Source organism: Bufo bufo, chromosome 4 (assembly GCF_905171765.1).
Source record: "Bufo bufo chromosome 4, aBufBuf1.1, whole genome shotgun sequence".
Taxonomy (NCBI): Eukaryota; Metazoa; Chordata; class Amphibia; order Anura; family Bufonidae; genus Bufo; species Bufo bufo.
The window spans coordinates 430370065-430387471 of record NC_053392.1 but is presented as its reverse complement, the minus strand read 5'-3'; the positions used below and the strand labels follow the sequence as shown (position 1 = coordinate 430387471).

At 39.8% G+C, this 17407-nt stretch overlaps 1 protein-coding gene across 5 annotated transcripts in view; it reads left to right on the top strand.

Annotated features, from left to right (window-relative positions):
* The window catches only part of WDR27 (WD repeat domain 27), a 696346-nt gene extending 681138 nt beyond the window's left edge, over positions 1–15208 (top strand). For all 5 annotated transcript variants that reach the window (XM_040429334.1, XM_040429333.1, XM_040429335.1 and 2 more), the window contains one exon: positions 15090–15208. In XM_040429334.1, the coding sequence (XP_040285268.1) occupies positions 15090–15137 (48 nt within the window). In that variant the 3' untranslated portion in view covers positions 15138–15208. The remainder of the gene's footprint in view (positions 1–15089) is intronic.
* The last annotated feature ends 2199 nt before the right edge of the window (positions 15209–17407 follow it).

Here is a 17407-nt window from a genome sequence, read left to right as displayed (position 1 = left end):
TCTCAGAGTGTCCACATCGGCTGTTAAACTGATGTAGCCGGACACCTGTCGGTCTAGGCGTTCCCTGAGTCTGTATCTGGAGGGTGGCTGACGATGGGTTGGTTGCAAGAATGATCTCATATCCGAAGTGACCAACACATCTTCAAACCGCACTGTTCTTGCATGCGCTATAGGATTAGTACCCGCAACTGTTTCTCTTTGAGTGGAAATTCCTCTGCCAGCGCCTGCAACAGCATAATGCAGCATCTCTCGCAGCAAGGCCTGGAAATGCTGCATTCTGACAGCCCTCTGTGATGCTGGCAACATGCCTGCCATTTTGTATTTGTACCGAGGGTCTAAGTACGTTGCCACCCAATACTGGTCCTTGCCCTTTATGCTTTTGCACTAAATTGGAAGCGATGCAACGGCGTGGCTCCTGCTCATCGCCCAGGAGAATGTTGTCCTCGTCTCCTCCCCCCAGGGAGGTGGAAGCTGGTGTATCGCAGGCCTCAATAAATATTTGGTGGAAGCCGGTATATCAATACCCTGTATCAGTATTTTGTGGAAACAGATATATAGAACCCAATAATGAGTATTTGCTGGAAGCCGGTAAATCAAACCCCTTAATCAATATTTGGTGGAAGCTGGTGTATCGCAGGCCTCAACCAATATTTGGTGGAAGCCGGTATATCAATACCCTGTATCAGTATTTTGTGGAAACAGGTATATAGAACGCAATGATGAGTATTTACTGGAAGCTGGTAAATCAAACCCCTTAATCAATATTTGGTGGAAGCTGGTGTATCGCAGGCCTCAATCAATATTTGGTGGAAGCCAATATATCAATACCCTGTATCAGTATTTTGTGGAAACACGTATATAGAACCCACTAATGAGTATTTGCTGGAAGCCGGTAAATCAAACCCCTTAATCAATATTTGGTGGAAGCTGGTGTATCGCAGGCCTGAATCAATATTTTGTGGAAGTCGGTATATCAATCAGGTCTATCAGTATTTTGTGGAAACAGGTATATAGAACCCAATAATGAGTATTTTCTGGAAGCTGGTAAATCAAACCCCTTAATCAATATTTGGTGGAAGCCGGTGTGTTGCAGGCCTCAATCAATATTTGGTGGAAGTCGGTTTATCAATACCCTCTTTCAGTATTTTGTGGAAACAGGTATATAGAACCCAATAATGAGTATTTGCGGGAAGCTGGTAAATCAGACCCCTTAACCCCTTTAGGACACAGCCTTATTTCACCTTAAGGACCAGGCCATTTTTAGCAAATCTGACCAGTGTCAATTTAAATGGTGATAACTTTAAAACGCTTTGACTTATCCAGGCCATTCTGAGATTGTTTTTTCATCACATATTGTACTTCATGACACTGGTAAAATTAATTTAAAAAAATAATTTTTATTTATAAAAAAATACCAAATTTACCCAAATTTTTCCAGAAAAAAGCAAATTTCTAAGTTTCAATTTCTCTACTTCTATAATACATAGTAATGCCTCACAAAATAGTTCTTACTTTACATTCCCCATATGTCTACTTCATGTTTGGATCATTTTGGGAATGATATTTTATTTTTTGGGGATGTTACAAGGCTTAGAAGTTTAGAAGCAAATCTTGAAATTTTTCAGAAATTTTCAAAAACCCAATTTTTAGGGACCAGTTCAGGTCTGAAGTCACTTTGCGAGGCTTACATAATAGAAACCACCCAAAAATGACCCCATTCTAGAAACTACACCCCTCAAGGTATTCAAAACTGATTTTACTAACTTTTTTAACCCTTTAGGTGTTCCACAAGAATTAATGGAAAATAGAGATACAATTTCAAAATTTCACTTTTTTGGCAGATTTTCCATTTTAATATTTTTTTTTCCAGTTACAAAGCAAGGGTTAACAGCCAAACCAAACTCAATATTTTTGGCTCTGATTCTGTAGTTTACAGAAACATCCCATATGTGGTCGTAAACCGCTGTACGGGCACACGGCAGGGCGCAGAAGGAAAGGAATGCCATATGGTTTTTGGAAGGCAGGTTTTGCTGGACAGTTTTTTTTTTTACACCATGTCCCATTTGAAGCCGCCCTGATGCACCCCTAGAGTAGAAACTCCATAAAAGTGACCCCATCTAAGAAACTACAACCCTCAAGGTATTCAAGGTATTTTACAAACTTTGTTAACCCTTTAGGTGTTCCACAAGAATTAATGGAAAATAGAGATACAATTTCAAAATTTAACTTTTTTGGCAGATTTTTTAATTTAATATTTTTTTTACTTTTACAAAGCAAGGGTTAACAGCCAAACAAAACTCAATATTTATGGCCCTGATTCTGTAGTTTACAGAAACACCCCATATGTGGTCGTAAACTGCTGTATGAGCACACGGCAGGGCGCAGAAGGAAAGGAATGCCATACGGTTTTTGGAAGGCAGATTTTGCTGGACTGGTTGCACCCCTAGAGTAGAAACTCCAAAAAAGTGAAACTACGGGATAGGGTGGAAGTTTTTTTGGTACTAGTTTAGGATACATATGATTTTTGGTTGCTCTATAGTACAATTTTTTTGAGGCAAGGTAACAAGAAATAGCTGTTTTGGCACCGTTTTTATTTTTTGTTATTTAAAACATTCATCTGACAGGTTAGATCATGTGGTATTTTTATAGACCAGGTTGTCACGGACGCGGCGATACCTAATATGTATACTTTTTTTTTATTTATGTACGTTTTAACACATCGATTTCATTTTTGAAGCAAAATAAATCATGTTTTAGTGTTTCCATAGTCTGAGAGCCATAATTATTTCAGTTTTTGGGCGATTACCTTCGGTAGGGTATGATTTTTGCGGGACGAGATGACGGTTTTATTGGCACTATTTTGGGGGGTGTGTGACTTTTTGATCACTTGCTATTACACTTTTTGTGATGTAAGGTTACAAAAAATTGTTTATTTAGCACAGTTTTTATTTTAATTTTTTTACAGGGTGTTCATCTGAGGGGTTAGGTCATGTGATATTTTTATAGAGCCGGTCGATACGGATGCGGCGATACCTAATATGTATACTTTTTTTTTATTTATGTAAGTTTTACACAATGATTTCATTTTTGAAGCAAAAAAAAATCATGTTTTAGTGTTTACATAGTCTGAGAGCCATAATTTTTTCAGTTTTTGGGCGATTACCTTGGTTAGGGTATTATTTTTGCGGGATGAGATGACGTTTTTTTTGGCACTATTTTGGGGTGCGTGTGACTTTTTGATCGCTTGCTATTACACTTTTTGTGGTGTAAGGTGACAAAAAATTACTTATTTAGCACAGTTTTTATTTTTTATTTTTTACGGTGTTCATCTGAGGGTTTAGGTCATGTGATATTTTTATAGAGCCAGTCGATACAGACGCGGCGATACCTAATATGTATACTTTTTTATTTTATTTATGTCAGTTTTACACAATAATATCATTTTTTAAACAAAAAAAAATCATGTTTTAGTGTCTCCATATTCTGAGAGCCATAGTTTTTTCAGTTTTTGGGCGATTATCTTAGGTAGGTTCTCATTTTTTGCGGGATGAGAGGATGGTTTCATTGGCACTATTTTGGGGTGCATATGAGTTTTTGATCGCTTGCTATTACACTTTTTGTGATGTAAGGTGACAAAAAATTGTTTATTTAGCACAGTTTTTATTTTTTATGGTGTTCACCTGAGGGGCTAGGTCATGTGATATTTTTATAGAGCCGGTTGATACGGTCGCGGCGATACCTAATATGTATAAGTTTTTTTTATTTATATAAGTTTTACACAATAACAGCTTTAAAAAAAAAAAAATGATGTTTTAGTGTCTCCATATTCTGAGCTATATTTTTTTTTTTTTTTTGGGCGATTGTCCCAGGTAGGGGCTCATTTTTGCGGGATGAGGTGACGGTTAGATTGGTACTATTTTGGTGGGCAAACGCCTTTTCGATCGCTTGCTATTGTACTTTTTGTGATGTAAGGTGACAAAAAAATGGTTTATTTAGCACAGTTTTTATTTTTTACAGTGTTCATCTGAGGGGTTAGGTCATGTTATATGTTTATAAAGCCGGTCGATATGGACGCTGCGATACCTAATATGTATACTCCCCCCCCCCCCTATTTTTTACCAAGTTTTTTTTACTTTATTTGGGGAAAACGAAATTAATTTTTACTTGAAACTTAAAATTTCTTTGGAGGGAAAACTTTATTTTTTCACTTTATTTTTTGTCCCACTTTGGGACTTGAACTTTTGGGGGTCTAATCACTTTACAATGCATTCCAATAATTCTGTATTGGAATGCATTGGCTGTATGAGTAATACTGTGTGTATTACTCATACAGCTTCCGGCCTGTGAGATCCAGGGGGCTGGATCTCACAGGCTCGTCACCGAAAGGCAGCGCAATGCCTTCCTTAGGCATCGCGCTGCCTTCCATGCCATCGGGTCCCCCCTACATCCCCTACAGCCCCGCGCGGCGGTGATCAGAAATACACAGGGCGTACAGGTACTCCCTGTGTCCTTAAGTACCAGGACATCAGGGCGTACCTGTACGCCCTGTGTCCTGAAGAGGTTAATCAATATTTGGTGGAAGCTGGTGTATCGCAGGCCTCAATCAATATTTGGAGGAAGCCGGTTTATCAATACCCTCTATCAGTATTTTGTGGAAACAGGTATATAGAACCCAATAATGAGTATTTTCTGAATGCTGGTAATTAAAACCCCTTAATCAATATTTAGTGGAAGCCTGTTTATCAATACCCTCTATCAGTATTTTGTGGAAACAGGTATATTGAACCCAATAATGAGTATTTGCTGGAAGCCGGTAAATCAAACCCCTTAATCAATATTTGGTGGAAGCCAGTGTATCGCAGGCCTCAATCAATATTTGGTGGAAGCCGGTATATCAATACCCTGTATCAGTATTTTGTGGAAACAGGTATATAGAACCCAATAATGAGTATTTGCTGGAAGCTGGTGTATCACACCCCTCAATCAATATTTTGTGGAAGCTAGTGTATCACACCCCTCAATCAGTATTTTGTGGAAGCTGGTATATAGCACCCCTTAATCAGTTTTTTGGGGGGCAACAGGTATATCACACCAGTTGCAATTAGTTATTCGAATAGCATTTGTCCCTCTATATAGCTGCGGTATCTCAGCAGAACCGCACACAACTGCTGCACAATACAAATGCACTATAATATACTTTCTATGTTAGAAGGTATATTATAGGTATATCACACCACTCAATCAGATTATTTTTTTTGGGGGGGCAACAGGTACATCACACCAGTTGCAATTAGTTATTCCAATAACGTTTGTCCCTCTATCTGCGGTATCTTAACAGAACCGCACACAACTGCTGCACAATACAAATGCATTATAATATACTTTCTATGTTAGAAGGTATATTATAGGTATACCACACCCTATTCCAATAGCGTTTGTCCCTCTATCTAGCTGGGGTATATCAGCAGAACCGCACATAACTGCTGCACAATACAAATGCACTATAATTATGTTAGAAGGTATATTATAGGTATATCACACCCCTCAATCAGATTATTTTTTTTGAGGGGGCAACGGGTATATCACACCAGTTGCAATTAGTTATTCCAATAACGTTTGTCCCTCTATCTGTCTGCGGTATCTTAACAGAACCGCACACAACTGCTGCACAATACAAATGCATTATAATATACTTTCTATGTTAGAAGGTATATTATAGGTATATCACACCCCTCAATCTGATTTTTTTTTGGGGTGGCAACAGGTACATCACACCAGTTGCAATTACTGTAGTTATTCCAATAGCGTTTGTACCTCTATCTAGCTGCGGTATCTCAGCAGAACCGCACACACTTGCTGCACAATACAAATGCACTATAATATACTTTCTATGTTAGAAGGTATATTATAGGTATACCACACCCTATTCCAATAGCGTTTGTCCCTCTATCTAGCTGGGGTATATCAGCAGAACCGCACATAACTGCTGCACAATACAAATGCACTATAATTATGTTAGAAGGTATATTATAGGTATATCACACCCCTCAATCAGATTATTTTTTTTGGGGGGGCAACGGGTATATCACACCAGTTGCAATTAGTTATTCCAATAACGTTTGTCCCTCTATCTGTCTGCGGTATCTTAACAGAACCGCACACAACTGCTGCACAATACAAATGCATTATAATATACTTTCTATGTTAGAAGGTGTATTATAGGTATATCACACCCCTCAATCTGATTTTTTTTTGGGGTGGCAACAGGTACATCACACCAGTTGCAATTACTGTAGTTATTCCAATAGCGTTTGTACCTCTATCTAGCTGCGGTATCTCAGCAGAACCGCACACACTTGCTGCACAATACAAATGCACTATAATATACTTTCTATGTTAGAAGGTATATTATAGGTATATCACACCCTATTCCAATAGCGTTTGTCCCTCTATCTAGCTGGGGTATATCAGCAGAACCGCACATAACTGCTGCACAATACAAATGCACTATAATATACTTTCTATGTTAGAAGGTATATTATAGGTATATCACACCCCTCAATCAGATTTTTTTTGGGGGGGGGGGGGGGGAACAGGTATATCACACCAGTTGCAATTAGTTATTCCAATAGCGTTTTTCCCTCTATCTATCTGTGGTATCTCAACAGAACCGCGCACAACTTCTGCACAATACAAATGCACTATAATTATGTTAGAAGGTATATTAAAAGTATATCACACCCCCAATAATTTTTATTTGGGGGGGGGCAACAAGTATATCACACCAGTTGCAATTAGTTATTCCAATAGCATTTGTCCCTCTATCTAGCTGCGGTATCTCAGCAGCACTGCACACAACTGCTGCACACCACAAATGCACTATAATATACTTTCTATGTTAGAAGGTATATTATAGGTATATCACACCCCTAAATCAAATATTTTTTTTTTGGGGGGGGGGCAACAGGTATATCACACCAGTTGCAATTACTGTAGCTATTCCAATAGCATCACACAACTGCTGCACAATACAAATGCACTATAATATACTTTCTATGTTAGAAGGTATATTACAGGTATATCACACCCCTCAATCATTTTTTTTTTTTTTGGGTGGGGGGTATATCACACCAGTTGCAATTAGTTATTCCAATAGCGTTAGTCCCTCTGTCTAGCTGCAGAACCGCACACAACTGCTGCACAATAAAAATGCACTATAATATACTTTCTATGTATATCACACCCCTCAGTATGTCACTCCTATCGATAGCACACCTATACCAGTTTACTTAAAAGGACTTTTGTGGCCCTATTGGCTACCATTTGGTATCCCTTACAGTCTGTCCCTGCTCCACACAGCAACCTCTCCCTACACTGGCAAAAAACTGAATGTAAAATGGCTGCCATATCGGGTTTATTTATAGGGTGGGGGTGTGTCCATGTGCTGAAACGTCTCAATTTGCTGTCCTGTCCTACCTGATGGATGTGTCATGGGTCAAAGTTCGGCGCTGTGCAAAAAAATATGGCGCGTGCGAATCGCGAATGTGCAAAGTTTGCCGCGAAACGACTGCCGGGCGAACCACAAGGCCATCTCTAGCATACAGTAATACTGTTAAAATGTGATATGGACAGAGATTAAATCGTTATTTTTATATCATTACACTTTTCTACAGTAACTTTTAAAGTAAAATTATTTCTGAAATCATTGACTTGTCTTTGAAATCTATCTGTGAAGAGTAATAGTTCATATAGTTATAGGGAGATATTTTGCAAAAAGAATATGATAAGGGAGAGATTTATCATCTTCCTGTTCCACTTTTGTGCCATGAAAAATTGCAAATGCTGTGTTTACAGTTTTTTAAATGCCACTTGTGACAAATTGTGGCACAAGTAACATTTTTCTGCTGCCCTCGCCACTTTTGGAAAAGGGGCATGGGAAGGGTGGGGCCAGCGCATTTATCTTAATTTGTGCCTGTTTTCACAAGAATCCAAAGAAGACAGCTCATACAGGCTGTAGATAGAAAATAAATCATACACAAGGCAGTTTGCAGGAGGGAGGAAAGCAGCATCCTGAACACACAAATCCAGCATAAATTACTGGAGGGATACACCAACAATAAAATTCTGAAACTAGTAACAGTTTGCACACTGGATAGGGGAGGTCTGAAAATGATTGAAGAAATGAAGATTGCAGACTAAAACTTTCTCATTATTTAAACTTTTAAATTTTTTGCCAGCCAAACAATCTATTAAGGGTGGTTTCACACTACCATTCTATTTTCCGTTTTAGCAATCAATTTAGATGTGATTAAAAAGAAAAATTACAGAATTAGCCAAACGGAATGCAAAACAGGAGGCATTCTGTTTTGATCCGTCATAAAAGAAGTCTATGTGAAAAAAATGGAAAGCTGCATTCCATCACAATTTCGTTATGTAGGACAGGAAAAAAAATCCTGTCAACAGGACTTTTGTTTCTGTTCTAATTAATGGAACCGTGACCATAAACTTCTATTATGACGGATTTAAACGGAATGCCTTCCGTTTTGCATTCCATTTGGCCATTTCCCTTATTTTCCATTTTAATCTCATTTAAACGGATTGCCAAAATGGAAAATAGAACGGTAATGTGAAACCACCCTAAGACTTTCTGATTTCTACTCTTTTTGTTTGTTTTATTTCAATGCATCTGTTTAGCTTTTTACTGTCAGTCTCTGTACTTCTTACAGTCTGATATCAGTGTATTGCATCTCATTCTTTTGCCTCCCATATTCCACTATTCTTAATTTCTTCCCCCCTTCCCTTTGCACATGTATTAGTAGTAGCATACAAGCTATCAAAATGATGGTTGCTCAGATGGCAGATGCAACATGCTGCCTATGAACAGCTAGCAAAGGTAGATGCACCATGCTGCCTATGAACAGTTTCCTCTAGTGGCAGCCCTAACACCAGCTAGCACTTTTGTTCTGCTACTACCTACTTGCTAAGGCTACTTTCACACCAGTGTTTGTTGCTGGATCCGTCATACAACGTCTACATCCGTTATGAATGAATCCGGTTTTATTATGTTTAAAATAGCCATGACATTAAAAGTCACTGGGGGACAGATCTGTTTTCTATTGTGTCCGAGAAAGCGCTCCCATTGACTTATATTGTGAGTCACGACGGATTAGTCTTGCTCCGCATCCCAAATACACTCAAACACGCCGCTTGCTGCGCTTTTGTTTGCGCCATGGGAACGCAATGAAACGGAACAGAATGCATTCTGGTGCATTCCATTTTATTCAGTTCAGTTTTGTCCCCATTGAAAATGAATGGGGATAAAACTGAAGCGTTTTCCTCCGCTATTTAGATCCTATGACGGATCTCAATAGCGGAAATTGAAAACGCTAGTGTGAAAGTAGCCTTGTCCAGCCTCCTGTCAATGCATAACAACTGGGGAATGGTACATATGTATTGAATTTTTTTGTGCTGTTCATCACTAGTTATGTTTCCCATTTAAACTAGTACCTGTGGGATCATTAGCCTTTTTTGTTTTTCATCCTCTAACATAACTTTTTCTCTGTGGGTTCTGATTATGAAGTATGGATGCAATTTTGTCTACTTATCTTTTATATTAGCTCCATATCCTCATAAAATTGGATATACTGTAGTTTGTAATTCTAGTAAAACAGTATTTCTCCTGCACAGTAGCGGAAAGGAATCCCTGACTCAGTCAAGATAATTTAGTTTGTGCTTCATGTTAATTTAAGATAAGAAGACTAACATAAAGCAGTACCATCACATTTCACGTTCAGTTAACCTTTGAAGAAACAATATTATTGCAGTGATATGATATTAAACATTTAAAACACATTCAGAAATCTAATATATAAAGCTGTGTGTATGTATGTCCGCTAAAGGAATCCGCACCATGGCATTTACAATCCCAAAATTTGGCACACAGGTACATTAGGTCTCCGGGAAGGTTTTTGACTGGCTCTCTAGCACGTACTGAATCCTGAGATATTCCCAAAAAAATGCATTAGCCAAACACGACCTTTATCAGCCAATAGAAGCTTGCAGGCCTTTAGTCTCCACATACAGACCGTTTTACACCAGGTTTCCATAACAACACAGCCATTTTCCTTTACTGCTTTAAAGGGGCAGGGCGCTGTAGATGACACTGTTAAGGGAGCCGAGTGCTGTGGAGGTCAGTGCCCCAGGTCCCACTATGCCAGAGCCCGACCTAGTTAGGCCACGCCCTTCCCACGCAGCAGACGTGGATTGAAAAAATGAAGGTAAAAATCTACTTCTGTCAGCTGCAGGGGTGAGAGGGAGGGTGAATTTCTCCATGCAGCTCGCGCTCAGACAGCACAGTGCTGCTGTCTGAGAGTGAGTTGTTCAAAAGGACATTCCTGTATCCATCCAGGCCCTGCTCCAGACCGGGACATGGAGTCTGAAAGCTGGACTGTCCGGCCTAAAACCGGACATCTGGCAACCCTAGGGGCAAGCTGCTGTGAAGGTAACCGTTAAGGGGATGGTCCGCTATGGAGGTCACTGTTAAGGGGCAGATTGCTGTAGAGGCCACTGTTAAGGGGACGGGGTGTTGTGGAAATCACAGTTAAGGAGATGGGGTACTGTGGAGGTCACTAATAAAAGGGAGTCTGCTGTGGAGGTCATTGTTAAAGGGGCAGGCTGATGTGGAGGTCACTGTTAAGAGGGTGGGATGCTGTGGAGGGGACGTGGCGTTGTGAAAATCACTGTTAAGGAAATAGGGTACTGTGGAGGTCGCTAATAAAGGGGCGGCCACTGTGGAGGTCACTAATAAAGGGGTGGCTGCTGTGGAGGTCACTGTTAAGGGGGTGGAATGCTGTGGAGGTCACTGTTAAAGGGGTCGGCTGCTGTGGAGGTCACTGTTAAGTGGGTGGGATGCTGTGGAGGTCACTGTTAAAGGGGTGGGGGCTGTGGAGGTCTCTTTTAAGGGGCAGGGAACGGTGGAGGTCACAGTTAAGGGGATGGTCCGCTATGGAGGTCAGTGTTAAGAGGTGGGGTGCTGTAGAGGCCACTGTTAAGGGGCGGGGTGTTGTGGAGGTCACATTTTAAGGGAATGAAGCTTTGTGGAGGTCACTGTTAAGGGGGCGGAGTTATTGTGGAAATAACTGTTAAAGAGATGGAGTGCTGTGGAGGTCACTAATAAAGGGGTGGTCACTGTGGAGGTCACTGTTAAGGGGGCGGGGTACTGTAGATGTCACTGTTATGCCACCACTGATGCCACGCCATTGCGGACGCCACGCACATCTGAGTACCTCACATGACGCCTCTCTGATATGGCAGCTTTGGTCATCTCGTGTCTACACATTGTCCTTTCTTAAAGGCACGCCAGTATTATGCCACAATTATTGAATACCACTATCAATGAGGAGGGTTACCCAGAAGGTTCATTGTGTACTATTTAGTATTAACTATATATTTGACACTCTCTATATTGAGTTTTCCTTGTTCGTCCCCATATGAGCCCCCAAAATTGTGTTGGGCGAAATGCGTTGGAATTGGGGCATCAAATTGATTTACCACCTTGCCATCAAGCTATTATGGTGACAACTGAATATGGTGTTACCGATAAAGAGTTGATATGGTTTTATTAATCACTTGTTTTTTACCACATCACTATATGTGTTTTTGTTGTTTTGTGTACTTATGGTAGTTGATCTATATTGTTACTTGAGGTCAGGTATTATAGCAGGCCGCACATCCACTATCAGGGCCATCCTAGGGTGTTCAGGAGGTTCCTGATACGGGATCACCCCTATCGGGGCGGCTATTCCGTTTTTAGGTAGGGTCTTGAACGTAGGGTGAGACCTAGGGTCAGCACCCCCTTTTATTTATCAGTCTCAAGCCATACCTATAAGATCGCCTCAGTTACTACCATCGAGTGGTGTGTGTTTTGTTTTCATTATGTGTACATCATTGATTAATTTTGTGGTTGTTTTTTAAGTGATTTATTAAAGCCTACATTTTAAATTGGTGGTAGTCAGTGATTCAATTGTTGAGATATATACCATCTACATTGATTTTACCCTTTGACGGGTTACTATCTTAGGGTACTTTCACACTTGCGGCAGAGGATTCCGGCAGGCAGTTCCGTTGCCGGAACTGCCTGCTGAATCTGTCAATAGGTATGCAAACTGATGTAATTTGTCAGACGGATCAGCATTTTGATACCGCATGCTGCGGTATTATCTTCGTCCTGAAAAGGCAAAAAGACTGAACTGAAGACATCCTGATGCATCCTGAACAGATTGCTGTCCATTCAGAATGCATTAGGATAAAACTGATCAGTTATTTTCTGGTATTGAGCTCCTAGGACGGAACTCAATGCCGGAAAAGAATAATGCTAGTGTGAAAGTACCCTTAGCTGTGACTTACTGTTATAGTGGATACTGTCGATATCTTTTAACGACACACGCAAACATTAAATGAAATAGATGAAATATACCCGTGCGAAGCCTGGTCCTTCTGCTAGTATTACATAAAGCTGAACATGGCTGTATCTAAAATTAGATGTATGGTAGATAAAGCAAAATTAGGATAATATAAATATGAACAAAAATTATCTACTTTCCTGCCCACCATCCCCAGGCAATGCAGAGTTACCATACAGAGGAATTTGTGTCATGTTGTCCTTTCATTCTACTTTAGATGGAAAAGGAGTATGGGAGGAATGACCGTGAGGCCTGCTGTATAAGGTCTAAGGAAAGGTGACAGTTCAGTCAACTAGTTGATTTAAAGGGGTTTTCCCATGAAGACATTTATGGCACATCCCCTATGAATGTTTAATAGATCACCTCTTGGACCCACACCTATTTTGACAACAGGGACATGGAGTGGAGTCTGAATGGAGTGGTCGCCTCGTATATGCAGCTCTCTTCATTCACTTCTATGGAATTCCCAAAAGTGTGTTTTCTGATATTTGCTTCAGGTCCCTATTCTATTCTTTATGTATTACCTTGAGAATAACTACATTTACAAAGTACAAATGTATTTAATAAATGTTATCAAATGTATTGAATGTTGGAAAAATTGCTCATTACTGCTGTGATATTATTAATTTCATATTCTACTATAAACATTCATTGGCAAAATAAAAAGTGCCAAGAAGGAGTTGTTGGTATCAAATGTATCTTTGTATTTGTGAATGTGATAATATATGAAAATGATTACAATATTAGAGTGAAAGGATAAGTTTATTGGGGAAACTGTACAATTGACAGGAAGCTCTAGTGCCATGTTGGGCTGCCTCTAGCCTAGGTAAAAGATGAAATACGTTTTGGCATGGAGGCGTACAGGCTCTGTATGGTAGCCTGTGCCAGACTCATACGTTGCAGAATCTGGCATCCCACTGGTTCCATAAATGCTTGATTTGCTGATAAATCTGACGAGCAGGAAGGCTAGGGAAGTGTTGCCATCTGGCAGAGACATTTCCTGTGTGGGCGAGCATTATTGCTGAAAAATGCCAGTTGGAATTCTTGCCATGAGAGGCAACACATGTAGCCGAAGGATGTCCTGCACATTTTGCTGAGCTGGTAGTGTCCCTTATATCACTACTAGGGTTGACCAACTATCGTATGCAGTGGATTACCAGCCTTTGGGGCAGTATGCTGCACAGCAAAGGCAAGATTGAAGCACTCACCACAAGGCCTCCATACTTATTACTAACTGTCATAGGATCCCAGACAGAACCTGAATTAGTCACTTAAGACAATAGAGTTCCAGTCCATAGCAGTTCAGGTTTCTGGTTCAGTACACCCTGTCAACAAAGGCGACGATCGATGGCTGCTGATGGTAAGACACGTAATGAGCATCGCCACACCAAATTTCTTTCTGTAAAGTGTCTGGGCATGGTCTGGGCAGAGACAAGAGTATGTCATGAAGGTGTCACCTGTGTCTGGATGGTGGATAACAGAACTGTGGAAGCTGCTTGTGCTTGTCGGCAGATAAAACATGGTCTGTCTAAGACATCTGGAACCTGTTTGCCTGGTGTGTGTGTCCTCACGTAACCACTGCCCCTAACACCTCCTAACAGCTAGGTTAGAATAGCCTAGATGGCCATTTCATCAAAATGACCATCCTGCTCCTCTCAAAATCTGTCAATTGGGCAAAATGTCCTTGAGTGTGTTGTAGAGGCATGTCTAGCAGTCAGCGATAACTCACTAAGGTACACTACCCAAAGTGGGCTCTCCCTTTTTTAAAGAGCAACTGTGAAAATAATTTTACGCCCTCCAGACAACATCTAGAAAGTGAAAATGCCATTAAATGCACTCTTTTTCTCTATCATGCATATAAATTCCCATTCCACAATCTCCACTCCTCTTATTTTATCCTTAACCACCTGCAATGCACAGGATCCCCCCCCCCCCCCCCCCCCCCCGCTTTGATTGTAAGTTTATTTGGGCATATTACAACTGATTACTGAGGATAGTAGCACTGTGATCAGCTTATTAGGACGACACCCTTTTAAAAATAATACTTAGAATGTGCAAAACAGAAATCCTTTTAAATTATGTTTTGCTAACATGGTCAGTACCATAGTCAGTGGAAGGGATATGTAAGGTAAACTGTAGCATAATGCCTTCTTTTAAACAATTTTTATAGATAAACGCTAAGACAAATACATAAATCACCACCTCCTCTATTACAGAGTGTATGGAAATCCTATATTAAAACAGAAGAATGTATTTCACTGATGAAATATAATAACCTTGTGGCATAACCATAATTAAATAAATCCACGTAATATTGGCATCTTAATCCACAGAACAATGACTTCTTGAAATCATAAAAATAATGGTATCATATAGCCAAATGATGTATTGTTTATACTGTACTGCATTTGCTTAGCAGTTTGTATTTAATGTGGTATTTTATCGGTTTCTTAGATGCTAAGCACATGTTCTATACCAATTTTTTTGTCCAGAAGCATTTTTAGTTTAAAAAAAAACCTTTGTAATTGCAAACATGATCTACATGCCTATATTATTCTCTCTCAAACCGTCATGATGCTATTGAAAGTGAGTTCTAAGATAATCCAATTCTTTTATTCTTTCTTTTAGTTAACAACTTGTACTTTGGATGGAAAACTACAGACGTATGTTCCTTGAAAGGAGTGATAGCTGGCAATGGCATGAAGTGTTCATCAAAGTGCCAGTTTAACATCTATTTTACGGTTGTACTTTTGTAATTGTAAATATGAAATAAACATTGACAACAGAAAACTAAATAGTAATGTTGAAGAATTATTTTGTACTTCATGGACAAACTATGTGCAGGAAGAGTAATTATCTGATATCTTTTTTATTGGCTAAGTGAATCAAAGATTCCAGCTGTTAAGACAATCAAGAAAGAATAGGTCTCTTCATGTTTTCCAATAATCCATAAATTTACAGTCACAGTGGTGTAACACCTGCTTTAGCAGCCATAGTAGCTACTGTGGGGTGCACCTAGCCTTTCTGCTGCCTGAGGCAAAAATTTTAACTGTGCCACCCCCCATGCCAAATTCCCAACCTAACCGTTTCACTTATCCCTACTGTTAGAGACATATATGGAAAAATTACATACTGGTTAATACAGTGCAGAATACCTTACATCCAGTGATTTCCTCTTATGTTCCTAAATGTTCCTTATCTTATACATTCGTAATCATGTTCCCCATTGTCCGCCAGGAGTAATAAAGCTTACCATAATTCCCCCAGTAGTAATAATTCTCCTTATAATGTGCGCCAGTAGAAAAATGTCCCCTAATGTGTGCCAGGACAAAAATATCCCTTAATAATGTGTTCCAGTACAAAAAAATACCCCCTTATAATGTGCACCAGTACAAAAAATACCTTTTATAATGTGTGCCAGTACAAAAAATACCCCCTTATAAAGTGTCCCAGTACAAAAAATACCCTCTTATTAAGTGTCCCAGTATGAAAAATACCCCCTTATGTTGTGTGCCAGTACAAAAAATGCCCCCTTATAATGTATGACATTACAAAAATATCCCCTTATAATGTGTGCCAGTACCAAAAATCCCCCCTAATAAAGTGTGGCAGTACAAAAAATTCCCCCTTATAATGTGCGTCAGTACAAAAAATCTCCCCATATAATGTGCACTAGCACAAAAAATACCTCTTTTAATGTGTGCCAGTACACAAAAAATACCCCCTTATAAAGTGCCCCAGTACAAACAAATATCCCCTTATAAAGTGCCCCAGTACAAAAAAATACCCCCTTATGCTGTGTGCCAGTACAAAAAATGCCCCGTTATAATGTATGACAGTACAAAAATACCCCTTATGTTGTGTGCCTATACAAAAAATATCCCCTTATAATGTATGATAGTACAAAAATACCCCCTTATAATGTGTGCCAGTACAATAAATATCCCCTTATAATGTGTGCCAGTACAAAAATACCCCCTTATAATGTGGATTAGTACAAAAAATCCCCCTTATGTGTGCCAATACGAAAAATACCCCCTTATAATGTGTGCCAGCACAAAACATACCCCCATATAATGTGTACCAATACAAAAATGCCCCCTTTTAATGTGTGCCAGTAAAAATATGCCCTGTTATAATGTGAGCCAGTAGAAAAAAAATCCCCCTTTATAATGCGTGCCAGTGCAAAAATTATCCCCTTTATAATGTTCTAAAGGTGTAAACAGTTGTTTGGGGTTGCAGGAAAGAGATATGAGCGTAGTGAAGTAGTCCTTTTTAGAATCGGTGAGTACATACTTGAATTTGAGAAAAGCTTGTTCGTATAGGACGAAGTCTTCTTTAGAGTGGGTTTACTTCCCACGTCATTCTGTGATTATGGAAGCTTGTCTCCGTTTTTTTGTCTGGTGAGTGTGCCAGGGTGGTCGATTGATTTGCCAGGTTCTAGTGTGTGTGAGAGGGGAGACTGAATCAAGGTCGAAATAATTGTGGTGTTATATAAAGCAGTGGCTGTGTCAGCATCGTTAAGGTAAACTATGGGGGACAGCAATGAGAGAGAGTCAGACAGTGTGTGAATTGAGAGATGTTTAAGGTTTATATGAGGGTGTGGTAGTTTATGCACTGGAGGGGCAGTTGAGGAGAGAGTCGTTAAGAACATAAAAATATTGTGGTCAGAGAGGGGGAGAGGAGAGATTGAGAGGTTAGATAGGGAGCAGAGGTGTGTCTATCAATAGTGATGTTGAAATGCTTCATGATGGCGGGGATGTCAGTGGAGAGGAAGTGTAGAAGCCAAGTATTGAAATAGTCGAAAAAAGCAGTAGCAGTGCCTGGTGAACGGTAGATGAAGGCTATTTGGAGGTTGGACGAAGAGAAGATGCGGACGGAGTGGAGTTCAAAAGAGGGGAGGTTGTGAAATGGTGGAGATGGGTTGAAGGAGCAGTTACCTGATA